The sequence below is a fragment of the Danio rerio genome, chromosome 13 (assembly GCF_052040795.2).
Source record: "Danio rerio strain M-AB ecotype USA chromosome 13, GRCz13ab, whole genome shotgun sequence".
Lineage (NCBI taxonomy): Eukaryota > Metazoa > Chordata > Actinopteri > Cypriniformes > Danionidae > Danio > Danio rerio.
The window spans coordinates 8,476,836-8,500,828 of NC_141033.1; the positions used below are offsets into that span (position 1 = coordinate 8,476,836).

The 23,993-nt window shown below is 37.8% G+C and overlaps 1 protein-coding gene across 50 annotated transcripts in view; it reads left to right on the forward strand.

Annotated features, from left to right (window-relative positions):
- Positions 1 to 20,674, forward strand: part of col13a1 (collagen, type XIII, alpha 1) — a 199,905-nt gene extending 179,231 nt beyond the window's left edge. For 48 of the 50 annotated variants that reach the window (XM_087278861.1, XM_087278866.1, XM_087278878.1 and 45 more), the window contains 2 exons: positions 8,821 to 8,859; positions 17,861 to 20,674. In XM_087278861.1, the coding sequence (XP_087134987.1) occupies positions 8,821 to 8,859; positions 17,861 to 17,893 (72 nt within the window). In that variant the 3' untranslated portion in view covers positions 17,894 to 20,674. Of the gene's footprint in view, positions 1 to 8,820; positions 8,860 to 11,398; positions 14,689 to 17,860 lie in introns of those variants that run through there. The other 2 variants (XM_087278896.1, XM_087278886.1) reach the window with 1 other exon arrangement.
- Positions 20,675 to 23,993: the final 3,319 nt, after the last annotated feature.

Consider the following 23,993-nt stretch of genomic DNA (forward strand, 5'->3'; position numbering starts at 1 on the left):
AAGACCCCACTACAGTTTCTTAAATAATTCAATTAAATGAAAATTTAAGTTTCAACAGATGCATGATTTAATAAAAACCAAATCAGATATTCAATCATGCAACAGATCAATGAATTAATAAAGAAGAAAACAAAAAAAACAAACTTTAACTTCAACACATTGTAAGTAAATCTATAAACCAAACAAACTTAAATGTCCAGGCCCAGGCACAATACCTATTAATTACCTTTTACAAACAAAACCATCAACGGGTGATACATCAACCAACCATAAAGAAATAAATCAAATAAACCACTTCTAAACATACAACCAATATTAATCAAATTCCCACAAACATAATATTTCAAGTTCAAATCAAATCACACATTCAAGAACTTATAGAACTCAGTTGTACACTTTACACATAGTAGATATTCCATTTGTGCACGCTGAATCAATTGCACATTCAATGCACTTGAAATGTCTCTTAGTTCGTATACGCTAAAGTAGATTTTCCATTTGTGCACGCTGAAGTAATCGGGTAATTAATGCACTCTGAAATGTCTCTCAGTTCGTAAACGCTAAAGTAGATTTTCCATTTGTGCACGCTGAAGTAAACGGGTAATCAATGCACTTGAAATGTCTCTCAATTCGTATACGCTAAAGTAGATTTTCCATTTGTGCACGTTGAAGCAATCGTGAACGCAATGCACATTCATATGGTTACTCTACCATCTCATCAAATCTTTTGGACATACATACACATATACAAGTTAACCAAAACAATATAAATCAAAGAAGAAACATTTGCTTACCCGATCACCCGTCGATGCTACTGGGCCCAGAAAACAGCAACACAAATCCCGATCACGATAGTGATCAAACATTCAAACAAAAAGAAAGAAAAAACCCAAAACAAATAGGCAACTCGAGCGCCAAAAAACAAAAATAAACCCGCGCCTCACTCCACAAACAAACCAGAGCGCATAATACGTTCACCATGCATCGCAAATACAACCTCCGCCAAAATCATAAACTCTTCCATTCATAAATGTTGCCGCTTCAACGTCCGCATCAAAAACATACTCGCACTTTCGATGCCGTGACCAACTTCAAAGAACACTGCCACTACCTTAGAGCAAGACCACACAGCATGAAAACACATATTGAGCTACAAAAACGGACTCAAAGCAACAATTACGCAGCGCGCTCTCTACGCACACACACACACACAGTCAGCATGACCTCTCAGTGACCCGGAATCACCTGCATGCTGACTGCGTGACAAGGAATGAATGAGAGAGAGAGCGAGAAACCCATCCAAGGCGCTCTAAATAACGTTGCATCAGCTGACAGCAGTAACCCAATCAGACGTCACTCATACAATAATAAGGAAAATTCTAATGACGATCGTCACACTCTCCCCCCCATGGAAAAAGATCAGTCAAACTTAAAGAGGTTGTGATCTATAAGTTACTTACAAGAAATCTTTAGGGGTTTTTTAAGACCTAAAAATTATGCAGCAATAAAAAGACACTCAACAGCTTTCCATCCCAATAACTCTACTCACCAAATAATCTGATCTATAAATATGGAAATCAGTTAAGTGATTACTGGATCTCAGGACTATTCAAATCCGAGAAATTCCTCATCTTCTGACTCTTCGACAAAAATTTTCAGGACCCTTTCTCTCTCTCTACAATCTAATTCCCCTGCGGAGGGGAATGCAGGTTTTAAATTGCATACATGAACTGTACGTAAATCTTCCCCATTATCCTCCCGAACAATCCGGTAGTTCACCGGACCAAGCTTTTCCACAATTCGATAAGGCCCAATCCATCTAGCTGCGAATTTAGCTGCAAATGCTTGAGAAGCCTTAGAAAGAGGATGTGCTCTCATCCAAACTCTATCATTTCTTGTGAAATGCACATCTCTTCGTCTCGCATCATACAAACGCTTCTGTTTTTCCTTAGCCCTACGCACATTTCTTTTTACCACTTCCTGCAAGTCTTTAAGAACCCTAAGACCAGTCTGGTGAGGCTCTAACACAAGTTCAAAAGGTCCTCTCAGATTTCTGTGCAATAACAACTCTGCTGGGGAGTATCCAGTACTCTCCTGAACAGCAGAGTTGATGGCATATCTCAACTCTGGTAAGTAATGATCCCACCGATTATGCTCACCAAACACATAAGAGGAGATCATGACTTTAATTACCTGATTCACACGTTCCGTAAAATTAGTTTGGGGATGATATGCTGTTGTTAATTTTTGTACCACTCCCCATCTGCTACACAGATCCTTCAAAATCTCAGATGTAAATTGAGGTCCCCTGTCAGATAGTAGGAACTTTGGAACACCCCATCGAGTCAGTACTTCCTTCCTAAGTGTCTGGGCAATCACTCCAGCAGTAGCTTTGCGAAGAGGAAACATCTCAACCCAGTGACTGTAATAGTCCACAACAACTAACAATTGAGTGTTACCCAGGGTACTACGAGGCAGTGGCCCCATAAGGTCCACACCAAGCATTTCCCAAGGCTCCTTCACTTCAGTTTGCTGAAGTTTTCCAGCAGGCTTACGACACTCTGGTTTATTCTGCTGACAACTAGTACAGTTCTTCACAAATTCAGATACATCTCTCCACATATTAGGCCAAAAGGCAACTTGCATTAACCTTTTTTGAGTTTTATAACGCCCAAAATGACCACTCAATGGATTGGAGTGATATGCCTCCAACAAAATTTCTCTGAGAGTCTGTGGAACATAAATCTGAAAATGAGTTCCCTTTGTAGGATTAGACACCTTCCTATAGACCTTATCCTCTAAAATGACAAACTCAGAGCCAGATCCCTCATCACTCTGCTTTCCTTCTGCTAAGCTCTGATATATCCTTTGGATTTCTACATCTTGTTGCTGTGCAATCCAGATATCCTCATCACAAAGAGGAAATAGTGACACCATACTCTCTGTACTTTGCTTAGGAACATAGGAAGCTACCATTGGAAAAGAATCAGGAACGTCAATCCGAGACAAAGCGTCTGGGGCGCTATTAAGCTTCCCCTTACGATACTCCAGAATAAACTCAAACTCCTGTAGTCTCAAAGCCCAGCGAATCAGTCGGGAATTTGTTTTTGTAGTGTTGAACACCCAAAGAAGAGAGGCATGATCAGTGACTACATTGAAGGATTTTCCCTCCAAATAATGCCGCCACCGTTCTACAGCCCAAACCACTGCTAAACACTCCCGCTCAGTTGTAGAATAGTTTTTCTCTGCTGATGTCAGAGTACGGCTAGCATACGCCAACACCTCCTCAGATGCACCAAAAGTGGAGGGTCGTTGAGCAAGAACAGCACCTAAGCCGGTTGAACTGGCATCAGTATAAACTACAAATGTATGGGCATGATTTGGGTGTCCAAGTACAGGTGGTGAGGAAAGATGCCTTTTGAGGCAGTCAAACGCTACCTGGCACTCAGCTGTCCACTGAAAACGAACTCCTTTCTTCTTTAGAGCATTAAGTGGTTCGGCAATATCTGAAAAATTTTGAACGTACCTATGGTACCACCCACTCATTCCCAGAAACCGTTGGAGTTCCTTTAAATTTGTTGGGACTGGAAAATTCTGAATAGCTTCTGTTTTAGCAGGGTCTGCCTTTACACCATCAGTAGTCACAATATGGCCAAGAAACTTGATCTCTGTTAAACAGAAATGACATTTTGGAAGTTTGAGAGTTAGTCCTGCTCTCTGCAAACATCTCAAAACTTTCTGGAGGTCCAGGACATGTTGGTGAAAGTTAGCCGAATAGACAACTATGTCATCTAGATACACTAAACAACACTGCCCCAGATAGTCAGCCAAGACTCTATTCATAAGCCTTTGAAACGTGGCCGGTGCATTTTTCAGGCCAAAAGGTAACACCTTAAACTCATATAGGCCAAAAGGTGAGACAAAAGCGGTCTTGGCCATACTATCTGGATGCATGGACACCTGCCAATATCCACTATTTAAATCCAGAGTACTAAATATCCCTGACCCAGAAAGGGACTCCAAGATCTCATTCACTGTGGGAAGAGGAAATGCGTCGCTTTCACTGACTGCATTCAGTTTACGATAATCAACACAAAATCTCTGCCCTCCATCTTTTTTAGGAACTAACACAATAGGAGATGCCCAGGGTGAATGAGATGGCTGGATGATATCTTGATTGAGCATATCATCAATTTGTTCCTTTACAATCTCCTTTTTGTGTATGGGTAGTCTGTATGGTTTTTGAGCTACAACAACATCTGTTGAAACCGCAATCTTATGCTGGACAAGATGGGTTCTACCCAAATTAGGAGTACAAACGTCAGGATGGTCATACAAAAGAGTAAACAGAACATGAGACTCACGTTCTGAAAGATTGCTCTCCTTGATTTTACTTTGCAAAAGCTCCATCAATACAGAACCAGACTCTCCCACATCACTCTTATCCACACATTCGTTTGCTGTACATACAAACTGAACAGGAGGTATAGCAGAATACAAAGAAGCAGATGGATTATAGTTACCAGGTGGTTTACAACACTTCCAAGAGTCCCCTGGTGTAATAGGCGGTTGGAAAGGGAAAACCCGACCTTGTGGATCATCTGAAAAACTGTACAGTTGATCTTTAATGTTCAGTTGCAACCCCGTCAGTGCGATAAAATCTAAACCCAAAACCATTGAGTACACAAGGTTCTGAGCTGGCAGAACTACAGTTGGAACTTGGAAATGCAAATCCTGCAAATAGAAGTCCAGTACTTTTTGGCCAAGAGGAACAGTAGCATCGCCATTAGCTAGATAAAGTGGTCCCTCATGCCATACATCTAGTCGCTCATTGGGTTCTTTTATCTTATTCCATAAATCGACGTTGAGCAATGTATAAGTAGCTCCTGTATCAACAAGTGCTTTACCACTACAGTTCCGAACCATCATGGGGATAACCAACTGACGAAGAATTTTAATACCATCTCTCTTATCCAGCTTCCTACCAGATGACACATCTTTTTTTACAAAGCGCTGAGTATCATAAGCAGACAGCATACCTCGTTGCTGATTTTGAGGTTGGAACTCTTTAGTTCCTTGAAATTGTCCACCAGTTTGCTTTCCACTCAGGACAGCCTTAAACTTGGAACAAGAACCTGGGGAATGATTTTCATGACATCGCCAACAAATCAAACTAGTCAAACTTTGTTCTGGAGGTAAGTTTGATTTTACTTCTACCCCTTTTGATTTTTTAGACAAATGCTGGTCAAGAAAAGAACTCTTAGGTAACTGTAACTGATTGTACTTTATTTGATGATCATAATCTCTCTCTAATTGTGTTCCTAATCTCACCAGTTCCTCTACAGTCTGTGCACGGCCACGAAGTTGACTAGCATAACAAGGATTCATCGCTTTTAAAAGAGCTTTCAAAACTTCAGTATCAGTAGCTTCTTTTTTCCAGCGTTTAAATAAAGCTTGAAATGAAAAAGCAAAGTCTCGAACACTTTCATTTGTCCCTTGCAGTCGATTACGCACTTTTTCTTCGAGCACATCCTGATAATCCTCTGGGAGGAAAACCGCTAAAAAAGCCTTCTGAAAACCTTCCCAAGAATTAATTTTAAATCTTACTGTCTCCCACCAATCTCGGGCTGAGGCATGCAGAACACTACGCATGGTGGCAAGTATCTCACTGTTTGACATTGGTCTTAGAGCTAAGAAGTCATTACATCTCTCCAAATAAATAACAGGATCAGACTCATCATTTACTCCTCCAAAAGTAGGAAATACCATTTTAATAGGCGGAATACGCCCACAAGCCAAATTTGAAAGAGCAGGTTGACTAATGGACTCACTAGAGTCTACATGTGAAGATGTATTTGAACATACCTGAGACCCAGAAACATGAACCTTTTCATCTACTTTGGTGTCAAGTGAGATCCTCTGCTGCATAAAGGAATCAAGCGAAGTTTGCATGGCAAGTAGCTCCTTCCTCAAGCTGCATACTTCTTCCTGTAATGTTTTTTCTCCTACCCTAGATTCTTCCAAAGCTCTCTTAAAGGAAGAAAACATTGAAGAGTTAGCCTCATCAAACATTGCCTTAAATTCATTGTGTGTCTGTTTCGAGTTCCACTGTATAGCTTCAATTGTATGTTTAGTAAACTCTTTCATACGGTCAGAAAGAACGTCTAAAAATTCAGAATGTGCTTTTTCAACCACAGTTAATGTTTTCTTAGGAACTTCATGAGTACAAAGTTCAGTACTGTCCTGAAGCCATTTTTTTCTGCCGGTCTACTGTATCTACGAATACACTTTTAAGAGAATTAATTGCCTGGACTAAAACTGCTAAATCGTCTGTCCGACTTTCAGAGGAGAGGATCGGAGCCCCAATAAATGGCTGTTCCATCCCAGTGTCCTCATCTAATAATGATCGGTCAATCTGTGGAGTAACAGGACTGTTATGAGATGGGCCCTCACAACTACCTTCTGCTGCATCAGGAAAATTAATAAGAAAGTTTTCAGCTTCCATTATTAAGCAAAAATTACAAAAACCACTAAATATTTAGCATATCTCAGGGCCCCACGTTGGGCGCCAAATCTGTAGCGGTATTTGGCTAATAAAGTGGGTTGGGCGCCAGGGGTTGAAAGACCCCACTACAGTTTCTTAAATAATTCAATTAAATGAAAATTTAAGTTTCAACAGATGCATGATTTAATAAAAACCAAATCAGATATTCAATCATGCAACAGATCAATGAATTAATAAAGAAGAAAACAAAAAAAACAAACTTTAACTTCAACACATTGTAAGTAAATCTATAAACCAAACAAACTTAAATGTCCAGGCCCAGGCACAATACCTATTAATTACCTTTTACAAACAAAACCATCAACGGGTGATACATCAACCAACCATAAAGAAATAAATCAAATAAACCACTTCTAAACATACAACCAATATTAATCAAATTCCCACAAACATAATATTTCAAGTTCAAATCAAATCACACATTCAAGAACTTATAGAACTCAGTTGTACACTTTACACATAGTAGATATTCCATTTGTGCACGCTGAATCAATTGCACATTCAATGCACTTGAAATGTCTCTTAGTTCGTATACGCTAAAGTAGATTTTCCATTTGTGCACGCTGAAGTAATCGGGTAATTAATGCACTCTGAAATGTCTCTCAGTTCGTAAACGCTAAAGTAGATTTTCCATTTGTGCACGCTGAAGTAAACGGGTAATCAATGCACTTGAAATGTCTCTCAATTCGTATACGCTAAAGTAGATTTTCCATTTGTGCACGTTGAAGCAATCGTGAACGCAATGCACATTCATATGGTTACTCTACCATCTCATCAAATCTTTTGGACATACATACACATATACAAGTTAACCAAAACAATATAAATCAAAGAAGAAACATTTGCTTACCCGATCACCCGTCGATGCTACTGGGCCCAGAAAACAGCAACACAAATCCCGATCACGATAGTGATCAAACATTCAAACAAAAAGAAAGAAAAAACCCAAAACAAATAGGCAACTCGAGCGCCAAAAAACAAAAATAAACCCGCGCCTCACTCCACAAACAAACCAGAGCGCATAATACGTTCACCATGCATCGCAAATACAACCTCCGCCAAAATCATAAACTCTTCCATTCATAAATGTTGCCGCTTCAACGTCCGCATCAAAAACATACTCGCACTTTCGATGCCGTGACCAACTTCAAAGAACACTGCCACTACCTTAGAGCAAGACCACACAGCATGAAAACACATATTGAGCTACAAAAACGGACTCAAAGCAACAATTACGCAGCGCGCTCTCTACGCACACACACACACACAGTCAGCATGACCTCTCAGTGACCCGGAATCACCTGCATGCTGACTGCGTGACAAGGAATGAATGAGAGAGAGAGCGAGAAACCCATCCAAGGCGCTCTAAATAACGTTGCATCAGCTGACAGCAGTAACCCAATCAGACGTCACTCATACAATAATAAGGAAAATTCTAATGACGATCGTCACAATCTGATGGCTACTTCCAGCAGGATAACGCACCATGTCATAAAGCACAAATCATCTCAGACTGGTTTCTTGAACATGACAATGAGTTCACTGTACTCAAATGGCCTCCACAGTCATTAGATCTCAGTCCAATAGAGCACCTTTGGGTTGTGGTGGAATGGGAGATTTGCATCATGGATGTGCAGCCGACAAATCCGCAGCAACTGCGTAATGCTATCTTGTCAATATGGATAAAAAAGTCTCTAAGGAATATTTCCAGTACCTTGTTGAATTTATGACATGAAGGATTAAGGCAGTTCTGAAGGCAAAAGGGGGTCCAACGCAGTACTTGTAAGGTGTACCTAACGAGGTGGCTGGTGAGTGTAGTTTAGATGCAATAAAGAGATACAAAATCCTGTGTAAAACAGGAATTAAAGCTTTCTTTTATATTGTTAATGAAACTTTTATTATATTATAATAGTTTTTGCATCATATGGATGTAAAGGTTTTGACATCAAATTGTTGATCATTTTTGTTGTGTTTCTTTTTTTTTATGTCGTTTTTAAATCAAAGTGACTGCTGGAAGGTAGATAGCCTAGTATTATTGTTATAAAGTAATTGTTTCATAGTGTCTCTATATAAGTGTTTAGGTTTTGTGCATGAATACAAATTTATGATTTATTGCAGATAGGAAATGTACAGTATGTTTTACAAGTAAATACTTAAGTGGTTATATACAGGATACAGTATGTGGACTCTTATGATTATGTTTCCATTCTTAAGAAAAACTTTCCGTTCATTGCCACCTCTCCTGCTTTTTCTAGGGTGATGATGGTCTGCCAGTACCAGGGTGTTGGAATAAAGTGAGTTCTGTTTATTAACAATTTGTTTGTTTTTTTAAATAATTGCATAACTTCATGATATGGAGGTATAGATTAGGTTTTATGTCATCTACAAACATCTAAAAAACCTATTTGCTAAAATATATATACTGTTAGGTCTATAAATATTTGGATATCAACACAATTCTAACATTTTTGGCTCTGTACTTTATTTGAGGGTATTTACATCCAAATCAGGTGACCAGTGTAGGAATTACAACAGTTTGAATGTGTGCCTCCCACTTGTTGAGGGACCAGAAATAATTGGACAATTGGCTTTTAAGCTGTTCCACGACCAGGTGTGTTATACCCTTATTATCCCAATTACAATGAGCAGATAAAAGATCCAGAATTTATTTCAAGTGTGCTATGTGCATTTGGAATTTGTTACTTTCAACTCTCAAGATGAAATCCATAGAGCTGTCACTATCAGTCAAGCAAGCCATCATTAGGTTGAAAAAACAAAACAAACCAAACAGAAAGATAGCAAAACATCAGGCGTGGCCAAATCAACTGTTTGGAACATTCTTGGAAAGAAAGACTGCACCAGTGAGCAATAAGCAACACCAAAAGACCCAGAAGACCACAGAAACAACTGTGGTAGACGACCAAAGAATTCTTTCCCTGGTGAAGAAAACACCCTTCACAACAGTTGGCCAGATCAAGAACACTCTCCAGGAGGTAGGTGTATGTGTGCCAAAATCAACAATCAAGAGAAGATCACACCAGAGTGAATACAGAGAGTTCACCATAAGATATAAACTACTGATGAGCCTCAATAATAACCTTTATTTAACCAGGTAAGTCAATTGAGAACCAGTTCTCATTTACAATGACGACCTGGCCAAGAGGCAACATGAAAAGCAGATGCAGTACAAAGCATCAGAAAGGCCGGATTAGAGTTCTAAAAAAGCCTTCACAGTGCTGGAACAACATCCTATGGACAAATGAGATCAAGATCCACTTGTACCAGAGTGATGGAAAGAGAAGAGTATGGAGAAGGAAAGGAACTGCTCATGATCCTAAGCAGTGAAACATGGTGGTAATAGTGTCAACCCAAGCTCATTCTGGAAACGTAGCCCCGCGGACGTTTCTGGAGACCGCGATTTACGTGGCCGGAGGTACGTAAAGGCCGCGTTTGTTTTTTTTTCGAGCGAACGCTGCGGGGCGGTGTGGCGCCGCTCCGCCCCTCCTCTTCGCGCTCGCCGGCCGACGGCTCGCCTCCGAGTGGAGGGCTTTCCCAATGCAATCAGTTTGTCCGCTTAGCTCACAGCGTTGCGTCGGCGGAGCGGAGGCCCCGGAGGAGGAGGAGGAGCCGGCCGCGGTGGACGAAGACCGGGATCGAGTCCGGGGAACAGCAGGTTCCAGAAAGCAGGTAAGACGAAAAACGGAATCCGAAAAATAAGGGCGAGAACGCGGCGGGATCCGAAAACGCGGTTGAGATGGAAGACGAGGGCTTTTGCTTTTTTTTTTTTTTCGATCCGGCGGCTTTTTTGTGCGAGAACAGCGCGGGCGCAAACGCCACGCGCTCCCGAGAGGCGCCGAGACGCGAAAAAGCGCGCACAGCGGCCTCTCGCGGATCCGCGAAAACAAAAAAACGCTCGAATACGTACCTCCCGGGACGTAAATCGCGGTCCGCAGAAACGTCCGCGGGGCTACGTTTCCACAATGAGCCCGGGTTGAATAGTGTCATGGCGTGTGCATGTATGGCTGTCAATGGAACTGGTTCTCTTGTATTCATTGACGATGTGACCGCTGACAAAAGCAGCAGGATGAATCTGAAGTGTTTCAGGCAATATCATCTGCTCATATTCAGCCAAATGCTTCAGAACTCATTGGACGGTGCTTCACAGTGCAGAAGGAGAATGACCCAAAGCATACTGCAAAAGCAACCAAAGAGTTTTTGAAGAGAAAGAAGTGGAATGTTATGCAATGGCCAAGTCAATTGCCTGATCTGAATCTGATTGAGCATGCATTTCACTTGCTGAAGACAAAACTGAAAGAAAAATCAAGCAGGAACTGAAGGCAGTTGCTGTACAGGCCTGGCAGAGCACCACTAGGGATGAAACCCAGTGTCTGGTGATGTCCATGCGTCAGGCTGTAACTGACTGCAATGTATTTTCAACCAAGTATTAAAAAGTGAAAGTTTGATTTATGATTGTTATTATGTCCAATTACTTTTGAAACCCTTAACAAGTGGGAGGCACATATGCAAACTGTTGTTATTCCTACAGTGTTCACTTGATTTAGATACTCTTAAATTAAAGCTGACAGTCTGCAGTTAAAGCACATCTTGATCGTTTCATTTCAGATCCATTTTGTTGGTGTATAGAGCCAAAAATGTTAGAATTGTTTCTATGTCCAAATATTTATGGACCTAACTGTATACATTAAGACTTGTTGTTAAGAATATGTCTAGGATTTATTGGTGATACAACATTGGTGATAGAAAGCCAATTCTATACCTCCGTTTGCTCGTGTGCTTAAAATTAACATGGTGTTTTTGCCTCTTGTTTTGCAGTGACGTTAATTCCTGAATGCCATGTGTGATTGTAAATAGAATATTTATTTTTGTACTTTTTTTTTCGGCATTGATCTGTTATATTGATGGAAAATACAGCAAACCATAAAATACTGGCAGGACTTTTTTTGTACAGATGTTTATTTTTATTACCAGTAATGTTGTTTATGTATTGGACTTTATACTGTACCTATGCATTATGTCCAAATGTTTTGATCGAGGAAGAAATATACTGTGGCAGCATATGCATGATATTTGTGCATTATGTTAACTGATAAGTGCCTATTAACTTATTGTATCTCGGTGTTTTAATGTGTCGTGTCGGACCACGCTGCACTGATTAGTGGGGCTGGAGTTATGAATTGGCCTTGTTTGCTCTGAGATTAACATGTTCACATCACAGCTGATGAACTTACACTGTAACTGCATATGTTTACTGAAAAATGACTTATTTCAAAGTCTGTAGGTTACTACGTGCAGTGTAATTATCAAGTGAGCTGTTTCAGTGCATCATTTCTAAAGGTTGCATTGAATAACTTATTTAGTGAGCATTTCAGCTTGTTTTCTCCATAATCACCAGTTGATATTATTGCAAAAACTGCATTTATGGCTTTATGTACTGAAGGAATGACCGATATTCAAACATGCAGTGCTTTGCTTTTATGGGCCTTGTGTAAATATGTTTAAAAACATGGCCCTGTTAAGCAGCTATTTTCTATTTCTTTATTTTTATTTCTGACAGTTCAATAGTAGAGGTAAATACAATTTACATACATGGGTAATGAATTTAGTGCTTCTTTTAACTTTTCTCATATATTGCTGCTCACTTTCAAACAAACATTTGTGTTTGCTAATAAGCATCTACACTACCATTTAAAAGTTTTGGGGTCAGTTTTTGTCTCGTTTGTTTTACAGTGCGTCCGGAAAGTATTCATAGTGCTTCACTTTTTCCCCATTTTTTTTATGGTACAGCCTTATTCCAAAATGGATTAAATTCATTTATTTCCTCAAAATTCTACACACAATACTCCATAATGACAATGTAAAAAATATATATTTTTAATTGTTGCAAATTTATAAAAATAAAAATACTGAAAAATCACATGTACATCAGTATTCACAGCCTTTGTCGTGAAGCTCTAAATTGAGCTCAGGTACATTCTGTTTCCACTGAACATTCTTGAAATCGTTCAGCAGCTTAACTGGAGTTCACCTGTGGTAAATTCAGTCGATTGGACTTGATTTGAAAAGGCATACACCTGTCTATATAGTGTCCCAGGGTTGACAGTGCATGTCAAAGCACAAACCAAGCATGGAGACAAAGGAATTGTCTGTAGACCTCAAGAGACAGGATTGTCTCGAGGTACAAGGCTTGTGAAGGTTAAAGAAAATTTTCTGCTGCTCTGAAAGTTCCAATGAGTACAGCGGCCTCCAATATCTGTAAGTGGAAGATGTTTGGAACCACCAGGACTTTTCCTAGAGCTGGCCGGCCATCTAAGCTGAGTGATCAGGGGAGAAGGGCCTCAATCAGGGAGGTGATCAATAACCTGATGGTCACTCCGTTTGAGCTAGAGCGTTCTTCTGTGGAGAGAGGAAAACCTTACAGAAGGACAACCATCTGTGCTGCAATCCACCAATCAGGCCTGTATGGTAGAGTGGCCAGAGGGAAGCCAATCCCCTCCTGGAATTTGCCAAAAGGCATCTGAAGGACTCTCAGACCATAAGAAACAAAATTCTCTGGTCTGATGAGACTGAAATTTAACTTTTTGGAGTGAATGCCAGGCAATACTTTTAAAGAAAACCAGGCACCGCTCATCACCAGGCTAATACCATCCCTACAGTAAAGCATGGTGGTGGCAGCATCATGCTGTGGGGATGTTTTTCAGCAGCAGGAACTGGAAGACTAGTCAGGATAGAGGGAAAGATGAATGCAGCAATGTACAGAGACATCCTGAATGAAAACCTGCTTCAGAGTGCTCTTGACCTCAGACTGGGGCGACGGTTCATCTTTCAGCAGGACGATGACCCATAGCACACTCGATGGAGTGGCTTCACAACAACTCAGTGAATGTCCTTGAGTGGCCCAGCCAGAGCCCAGACCTAAATCCTATTGAACATCTCTGGAGAGATCTGAAAATGGCCGTCGCTTCCCATCCAACCTGATGGAGCTTGGGAGGTACTGCAAAGAGGAATGGAAAAAAATTCCCAAAGACAGGTGTGCCAAGCTTGCGGCAACATATTCTAAAAGACTTGAGGCTGTAATTGCTGCCAAAAGTGCATCAACAGAGTATTGAGCAAAGGCTGTGAATACTTCTGTACATCTGATTTTTCAGGTTTTTTATTTTTTTATAAATTTGCAACAATTTCAAAAAACTCTTTTTTCACATTGTCATTATGGGGTATTGTGTGTAGAACTATGAATCATTTAAATTAATCAATTTTGAAATAAGACTGTAACATAAACAAATGTGGAAAAAGTGAAGTGCTATGAATACTTTCCAGATATACTGTATGTCTGAATATTACGTTTATTCAGCCAAAATGCAGCAAATTGGTAAAGAGTGACATAAAATGATGTTATTTCTGTTGAAATGTGTATTTATGAAGAGTCCTGGAAAAAAAAAACTTTTTTTTCTTTATAGAAGCTGAACATGTTTTTTTGTTTTTTGTTTTTTAAGATGTTTCTTGTGAATTTTAATACAATTACTTCTGAAGGATCACGTGACTCTGAATAAATGGCATTAAATACACTAAGCTAGTAAAGATTTGCTCTAGGTTGCAATAAAATGTAACAATATTATTGTGTTTTTGATCAAACAGCTCAAGCTAAAATGATTACATTCTCTCCAACCCCAATATTTTAAACAGTAGTGTAAGTCCCAGATTACCTCAACTATTAAGTACAAATGAAGAATAAAGTTAGTATTATAAACATACATTTTACATTATATTGATTCCCAATAAACATCAGGGTCATAGAGAAAGGCCCAGATTTGTTTTGTGTTTCTTCAGTGTTGAAGTGGATTGTGTAGGATTGCTGCTGCTTACATTGACAAGCTATTCCAGTTTGGTTTCCATTTTCTGCCAGTTAATATTAAGCATGGTTTGTAATCATTGTCTATAAACTTTTTTATCTGTCTGTAATACCTCATACTAACGTGCCTTAATGCTTTTACTCTGCCAAAGTAGTTTTGAGACATATCAACCGTAATGTCAAAGATGCTATGCTGTCAACATGAGGAATACAAGATAATAAATGGCTGTAAAAGGTTCAGCCAAAATGTTTCCTAGCATGTCTCTTTGATTTAATGCACTAATGTAGTTTACACTCTTTTTTTAACTGTTTTCTTGTGAAGTGTTGACATGTTGTTGTTCACACAGAGATTAAGAAAAATTAACTCTCTCTGGGTGTTCACATGCTCCAGTTGTGCTTGTTGTTGCATTCGCATCTGCTGTGAAGTGTGAAAACCGCATCCTTATGTTTCTGGATTCAATTATTCTATATTGTACAATCACCGGCCACTTTATTAGGAACACTTTGCTTTCTGAATTGACCTCATTGTTTCATTCAGCAAGGTGCTGGAAACATACTGGTCTGTTTTGGTCAATGCAGACTATGCAGTTACTGCAAATGACTATTGGTCAGAAAACATTTCCATTAAGTAAAACAAGATACAAATTTTACAATAAAAAAACTGAAGCTAACAACAGCAAATTAAATAGGAACTGAAATAAAATAAGCATTAACAAGTGAGTCTAGAGAAATAAGAGTAGGCGTTTTGACAGCCAAAAACATTGGTTAATCACAAAATTAAAAATTAAAAAAAAAAATGTTAATAAAATTAAATACTAACATAAAAAAAGTGTTTAAACTTTTCCTTATTTGCCAAAAAAAATGTAAACTAGGCATTTTTATCTACTTTAAAATGAAGAAGTTTGTCTTAAATAGTAATAATTTTGACTTTTTTGACTTGTGTGGTGTTTATTGTTGTATTTTAGCTAAGAGGTTTGCACAGCGTTTGCTCTTGTCGACACTGAACATGTTCTATTAACTCTGCTAAAATAGAATTAATAAAACTGAAGCTTTAAAAATGAAATATAAAAATAAAAACAAAACCGTTAATAAAACAACCTAAAACTGAAACTTGCACCAAATTTAAACTATGGAACAATGCTTTCATTTTGTTTATGCAAGATTGTGATACCATTGTAGCACAGAAAACAAGACTCAACACTGTAAAAGTGTTTAGTTGACTTTAAAAAAGTGAGTAAACCAGTTGCTTTCAAAGCAATTCATTTACTTAAAATGAAAAAAAAAGTGAGAAACATCTTGGGCCTTATCATACACCCAGCACAATAAGGCACAAGACGTGTTTGGTGCGATTTGGTGCTATTTTTAGTCCACAAAGTGGCACAAATGGATTTGCTATTTAAACAGTGTGGTGCAAAACATGAACATGTTCCCCTAATGTTCACCCTAATGTTCACGCTTTGCACCACACTGTTTCAATAGCAAATCCATTTGCGCCACTTTGTGGACTCGGGTGTTCTGGTCTACAAAGGAGGTGTGTTAAGGCGCATTGTTGGCAAGTTGCTATTTTGAAGAACTGAAACAGACTGTACCATTGACCATCTAAAACCTGCTCTAACGTCCAGCACAGAGCGTGTTAGCGCCTATCCAGGTCCAAACGCTTACACATTGCTTAACACACAGGATGTACAGCAATACACAAATATCTTTACAAATAAAAAAAAAATTAAAAAACCATATACGATTGAAATGTTACAAATATAATATTTTCTATATAAATATAAAAACCACTGCCTCCATGTCTTCTTCATCTTGGGGGCTTTTTTCAGTTTATTCATGCAATTTCCTTTTGTATAATGTTATTATTATTAGTGGTATTATTTATTACATGCATATTTATACTTGTTTGAATAAAAACAAGTTTAGATTTGTCCACCTGTTGGGTTTTGGAGACATCTACATCACCATATGGGGCATAAGAACAGGACGTTTGTTTGGATATAACCAATTTATTAAGCTTGCTTGAAATTAGAACTGAATTTAGAAATAGTTTTAAAACAAATCTTTGCGCTTAACAAAAACGTTAAATATGTAGGCTAATGGATGTCTACAGTGAAGTGCGTACAACACTGTTTCCTTAAAGAAAGTAAGTAAAATAAAGAAAGAGTAAAAAGGCCAAATGAAGGAGGCTCATACTTTATCCTCGTGCTGCAGAGGTGGGAAAACTGTTTAACTGTTTTCTCACAAGTAAAGTGTTCAGTTTTTTTTTTCCTTACAAAGTCTGCCATGTAAATAACAAATGTGCCATGGTGTGACGCAACTGACTCTTAAAGGGAATGAGAGATGAGACTCTGATTGGTTTAAAGCATGTTATACTTAAAACACATCCATAACTCATTAAGAGAATAAACACAACCTTGTTAGACCATGTACCTGGATGCAAAGTGTATTTTTATGTCCTTAAAATAGCAAAAGTGGACACGTTCAGACATGCTCTTAATGCTTTTGCACCATGCGCTTTAGACTTTGCATCTAGATCATTCAAATAAAGCCCATTGACTTCAAATTATTAGGTATTTTAAGTGTGTGCATACTTATAAAAATTAAGTCAATGTAACAATTTTAAGTGACCAGTGGCGAATTTAGGCATGGGCAATATGGGTGATAGCCCAACCCCCCATCCAACACCCAACCCCTTCTTTAATTTCATTCACGACAAATATCTTCCAAGACTACTCACCGAAGCTCCAGACAAAAGACTTTAACTATCAAAAGAAGTCTTTATCATTCCATATTTTGTGTGAAAAGAAACAGATGGTGGTGTCTGCCTTTACCTAAAAATAAACTAAAGCTTATGTAAAATTTGTATTTGCAGTTTGGCATAAACCTGAGCAGAATAATATATTTCCAAAGAACCTGACTCTCACAGGATATTAGCTGATTTCCCATTATCTTTTAATTATGCTTTTTATTTTATATGAGAATTTCTAACTCAACACCTCAGTACTAAACACTGCTAAATCAGTGCTTCTCAACCACGTTTCTTGAGGACCACCAAATCTGCACAAGTCTCCTTAACCAAACACACCAGATTCAGATTATCAGCTCATTAGCAGAGATTGAAAGTGTTGACAGACAAAGGAGACATCCAAAACATGTGTTGGTGGTCCTCCAGGAACGTAATTGAGAAACACTGATCTAAATCACATTATCTTTGAAGATCAGGTGATTATACAGTGTTCATTTGTGTCAAATTGTAATACTGGACATATAAATTTATTAACATTACAAGGTATAATTACCAGATGATTGTACTTGAAAATTCCAGTTATGGTCTGCCTAAGAAAGTGGCCGTTGAGAGTACATGCTTTCTCCCTCACCAAGACATCCATGCAAGATATCCAACACAAATGTGTTTCTTTCATCAAAAGGGTCAGAATCCGTTCCAGTTAGCCAAGAAGTAATCCCGAAGGGAGGTCAGCATGGTTCTGAATTGATTTCCTTCACAAACACCACAGAAACTTGAAGAGACTTCGGGATATCTTTTTGTGTTTGAGCTGCTCTTTCGGCGGCCGTTTGAAGGATTTTGTTTCCTGTAGTACTGGAAGGTTCCACATGGAGGCAGACGTAAGCAGACTGGCTGAGTTACAGAGAGGACAGTACTGCGGAGGTAGCCTGTTGTTTTACACTCTTTTCTTTCTCTTTTATATTATTCACTATGTGAAAGGAACATGTTAGCACATTTTGTTCTTTGTTGACAATGTTGAACACAACGATTCATGTTTGTGATCAGAGGATTCAGCGCAGCTCGTTGAACATGCAGATGTGGTCTGAGTGTTCTTGTGTTTCCAGACAAACCAAAGAAAGAAAAAAAAATCTCTGATGATTCCTGATTCAAATATCACTGCCTTCTGTTGAGAGTTGTAGGTAGAATGTAAGACATACATTTATATGATGCATTTTATATTAGTAATTAACATGTGCGCACATAACAATTGCGCTTGTATAGCATTACTTTTTTTTAATTGAGAGAATCAAATAGTACCACAGCTAAAAACAAAGTCATCATTAAAGACTACTTTGACGCTCAATATACCAAAAAAGATTTGAACAAATGTTGCTGCTTTCAACAAGGGCATTTCACTCCTATAAACATAAATCCCAATACTGACTCCATCTGTGTATTTTGCAGACTCCTTGAAATGAAAATAACTGATCACAGTTTGTTTGGATAAATCTTTTTTTTTTTTTCCTTTTACTGAATGGCTGTACCTTTAGGAATGTACGAGGCAGCTAAAGCAACAAATTTAGACCAGCAGTGACACATTGGGCATTTCATTTATTGTTAGTTCATCACATGTGTGACCTTCAGATAAACTATTTGTTTATACGCGGCACTTATGCCTGCAACCGATTCGAGTAAACCTCTTTGTTATGTAAAATCTATTTTTGGTTGTCCAATATGCAAGTGATTAACAGTTCACAGAACACATACTGCTACATGGCGACAGAACCACATCAATAAAAACAGGATTTGTGAGGGGGGAAAATCAAAAGTTCCAACCTGGATCAAAAAAAAAAAAAACTGATGTGGTGTCTGACTCGTACAAGCAGCTATGTTTTCTTTTCTTTTTTAAAATCCTATTGCAAGCATTCCTTGTGTTATATTTTAACAACTGTTTCAGACATTGGTTGTACATAACCTAATTGTCCTTTGTTTCCCTGATAACAAGGCTATTACTATTTAAATCGAGCATATTCAAGACTCAAGCACAACTGTTTTCTTATCAAAAAACTTTGTTTTCATGGTCAGAATCTGAATTATATATCAAGTAATTGATAAATCAATATGTGGTTGTTTATTGATTATGTCAGAGAGAATAATTTTGATAAAGACACTATATAGCAGTGGTTCTCAAACTGGTAAGTGTACCACTAGTGGTACGCGGGCTTCCTTCTAGTGGTATGTGCATGAATCAAATATGTCTGTACATGCTACATATATTTAAATAAATTATCACAAATTATTTGTATATTAATATGATGACAAAGTCTATATTTAAGGTCTAGCAACATTTCCAGGTGCTGATAAACCAGGATTTTCCCCCTTTTTTCTTTTTACTTTTTAAGAACAGTAACCTACCATTTTTTAACTTTTAAACGCACATTTTAATTCATATGTTCGTAATAATAGGAACTAATCTGCCTCATTTTTAAACTGTACAGAGTTTTAGCTGCTTTACTGGACCTAATACGCTACTGTATTTCAATACTGCTGATTATGATGGTACTTGCTGTTACGAACCCCTTTTTTTTTAAACAACACAAAATTAATTCATAAAGGGAACGCAACATAAAGAGTACACATAAACTAGGTCGTCTAAATTAATAAAATTATTACAACCAAAACAATTAAACAAATCATGTGTCACAACTAAGTAAGAATCAATAAAGAATCAAAAACTCATATTCTCCAACAAACATACAACAATTAACCTAAGACCAAACAACCCAACAATTAACAAATTAGATTAAAGTAAGACTTAAAGCAAACAAAACAGTAAATTAAAGAAAATAAAAAGAAGATTGATGGCTGGCTGTGAAGTCTCCTCTCTCTCTCCGCTCAATGTATTTATAGCCAATTTTCAACGAGCACAACTCGCCGCAGGTGCGCAAAGGCGGACTCTAGGAAACAAACAGTGAGTGACGTCATGACACACACACGCAATCACAACACAGGCAACAGCCCTAACACAAGACAATTTTTTTCTGAAGTGGTACTTGATGAAAAACCTTTGAGAACCACTGCTATATAGTATATACATGTAAAATCAGCAATTCTTGATACACTCAAATATAAAGGTTGTTTATCTGAGCACATTTTCACTGTACATGTTTCTTGATATTCTGGTAGTTGTTTGGTTTCTGGGATCCTTAAATCATAAGTAAATGAGGGAGGGTTTCTGTAAATCATGCTGATTTGTGGCATTTTAATTGTTTAACCTTTATTTTTAAGTGTGTTGACAGATGTATATAACTATGTTTGGCTTTTGTAATCTGACATCTGTTGTAAATAAGAATCATTCTCTATCCGCTGACAAGAAAACGCTTGGTTTATGCATGAAAAAAAGCTTGAATCAGATTTTACACACTTTTTGTTCAGTGCTGGGTATTGGAACTTATGTAAATATAATTCGAAAATGACAAATAGTGTACTTGTGATTCGATCAAATTGCAAAATGCTCAAATAATTGTTCAGGTCTTGTTCAAATCCTAAAAGCTAGGTGTGCCAAAAGTTATCTAAAAGTAATCTGTAAGTAATCCACAATCTGAATACTACCTAGAATCTCACATAATTATGTCACTGATTGGCAAGCTGTAAGGGCTGTACTCTCACGTTGCCTTAAACCGGGTCTTTAATAAACTACAACAGTTTGCATTCACTGTACAAGAAGAATGATCTATGAATCCTTAAAACAGTCCCTTAAAAGTCACGTCTTGCTTTCAGTTTGGGCTTAGATGCGTTTTGCACTCATACACAAGCGTACCACGACAAAGCCCAAGTGAACCGCGCTTAAGAGGCCGATTCAGGCCTGAGCCCGATTCAGTGCACTCACATTTCTCAAACGATCCGTGAAACGGGCCTGGGCACGGTTCGGATAGCATAGTGTGAGTAGGGCCTAAGTATGCTGCCTATCTGTCTGTATTATATTACATTAGGTGCTTTTGTAAATGTAGGGCATGATAAGTGGTTTTCATTTTACTCTGCACAAGGCATCTAGTTTTTTTTCTCAGTATAATTTTGCACATTGAAGTGTGTGTGTGACTTTTTTTTTTTCCATTTCTTGAACAAGAATATAATATTTTTATTGTACATCATGTATTTTTACGCAATTTTGACAAAGGTTTTGATCTTGTATTATCTTTCTTTGTATAGTTTACTCTTCAAATAATGTGTCAACCCAGTATAACTTCATCTGGACTAGATTCAGTGACACCGCATTATTTTAATGGTAAACTCTCCAGATCGTTTTAAGATTTTTATACAGTGCATGCGGAAAGTATTCATAGCGCTTCACTTTTTCCACATTTTTTTTATGTTACAACCTTATTCCAAAATGGATAAAATTCATTTATTTCCTCAAAGTTCTACACACAATACCTCATAATGACAATGTGTAAAAAGATTTTTTGAAATTGTTGCAAATTTATTAGAAATAAAAAACCTGAAAAATCAGATGTACAGAAGTATTCACAGCCTTTGCTCAATACTTTGTTGATGCACATTTGGCAGCAATTACAGCCTCAAGTCTTTTTGAATATGATGCCACAAGCTTGGCACACCGATCTTTGGGAATTTTTACCCATTACTCTTTGCAGTACCTCTTAAGCTATATCAGGTAGGATGGGAAGAGACAGTGTTTAGCCATTTTCAGATCTCTATAGATATGTTCAATAGGATTTTGGTTTGTGCGTTTTTTTATAAATTTGCAACAATTTAAAAAAAATCTGTTTTCACATTGTCATTATGGGGCATTTTGTGTAGAATTTTGAGGAAATAAATGAATTTAATCCATTCTGGAATAAGGCTGTAACATAAAAAATGTGGAAAAAGTGAAGTGCTATGAATACTTTCCGGATGCACTGTCATATATATATATATATATATATATATATATATATATATATATATATATATATATATATATATATATATATATATATATATATATATATATATATATATATATATATATATTAGGGATGTAACGGTATCAGAATTTCACGGTATGGTAATACCTCGGTATCAATGTCACGGTACGGTATTTATTGAATCATTTACAGGAAAAAACAAAACTTATGAAAATACTCCAAAAAAGTGCCAAAAGTGTCAATGACATACAAATTAGTCATCTATCTATAAGCTTTGAAACAGGAACTTCAATTTTAATAACAAAAAAATATTAAACCATGTAAAAAAATAAAGTTTCAATTTAGTATTGTTGAAAACCATTTAGTAGTGTTGAAAATCACATTCAACATTTAATCACTCACTCACTTACTTAGATAAAGATGGGTTTTAAGGAAAATTATCATATAAATATAATCTGGTAAAAGCTGGTATCTCTGGGTATTTACAATGTCCCCTGCAACAGAAAAAAACCCTCTCATTTGGGACTGAGGTTTCTGGGACAAGAGAGATATGACTTGGCCCAGGTTGACAGCAGTGGGTAACGTTGTGCATTGTCTTTCCCCCACTTGAGAGGACAAACCATGAGTGAAATAGAGATCTCATGTCTGCATCAATCTGAACAGTGTGCTGTGTTTCTGCAGTCCCCATGACTGATTATTAGTCGTATTTCCCAACTTGCAGGCACGTGCACACACAGTGCTCAACCTGTGCAGTGCACATGCCCTTTTTAGTCTTGGATAGAAAGTTCCCTTCCAAAATGATCAAAAGTGCCCCCGCGACGCGACACACCCTCCTTCCCCGCTTTACAGTACGCGCGCGACAACACAGCTGATAAGAACTCGCGCGACAACACCAATATTCAGTACGCGCGCGGCGACAACACCCGCTTTAGGGTTTTCCAGCTCTTTTTGATCCCCGCTTCTAGCAGCACACTCCATTTCCGCATTACTGGATCTGTAGCGATAACAGACCGCAAGGGATTATGGCCAAGCCTGGGCTGATGGGAATTGTAGTTTCCGGTACCTCCCGTTCACTTCATTCGCCTGAGCAAATTTTCTCAGAAGACCTATAGTTTTACCGAGTCATGCGACTACGGTAATATCGAAAAAAATTAATATTGCGGTATGACGGTATTTACAATACCGTTACATCCCTAATATATATATATATATATATATATATATATATATATATATATATATATATATATATATATATATATGAGCAATACCATAAATATAGATACAGAGGCCGCAAGCCAAGTGCCTTAGTATCCCAGCAGTGACGATATATAGACATACATATCAAGGGTTATAATGCATTTATACAACACTTCGACAGCATAATCATGTTCATAAAGAAGAAAATCAAACGGAGAGTCTCAAAAATGTTGTATGAGGAACTACTTTCTTCCGCCGTTTATTTGCATCTGCAGCTGATCGTCAGCACAGCAGAAACCGTTGCCTTTTTAAAAACATCACTTTAGAACTAGTATTTGAATAATTCTTTTGCATAATGTAAAGTGTTGTAATGTCTAAATGATGATAATACAGATGATTTGCTCACATTTTAAGGTTATAAGGCTAGATGGGATAAAATGAAATGACATCAGTATACAGAGATCTTGCAGGATTTTTGTTGAAATCAGGTTGTTTTCACAAAAATGAACCCCGAACAAGCCAAACCAAGCAAAGCAAACAGTACTAGATGACTTTGGTATACAAAAGAGAGCTCGACAAAGAATGGAGCTTACATGTTCTGATTTGTTCAGCTGTAGTTTTAAATGTACACTAAAAGAAACCATTTTTCTCCCTGTAAGGACTTATTATACGTTCTCTGCCACCATCTTGTGGTGGAGCATCGACCATCTA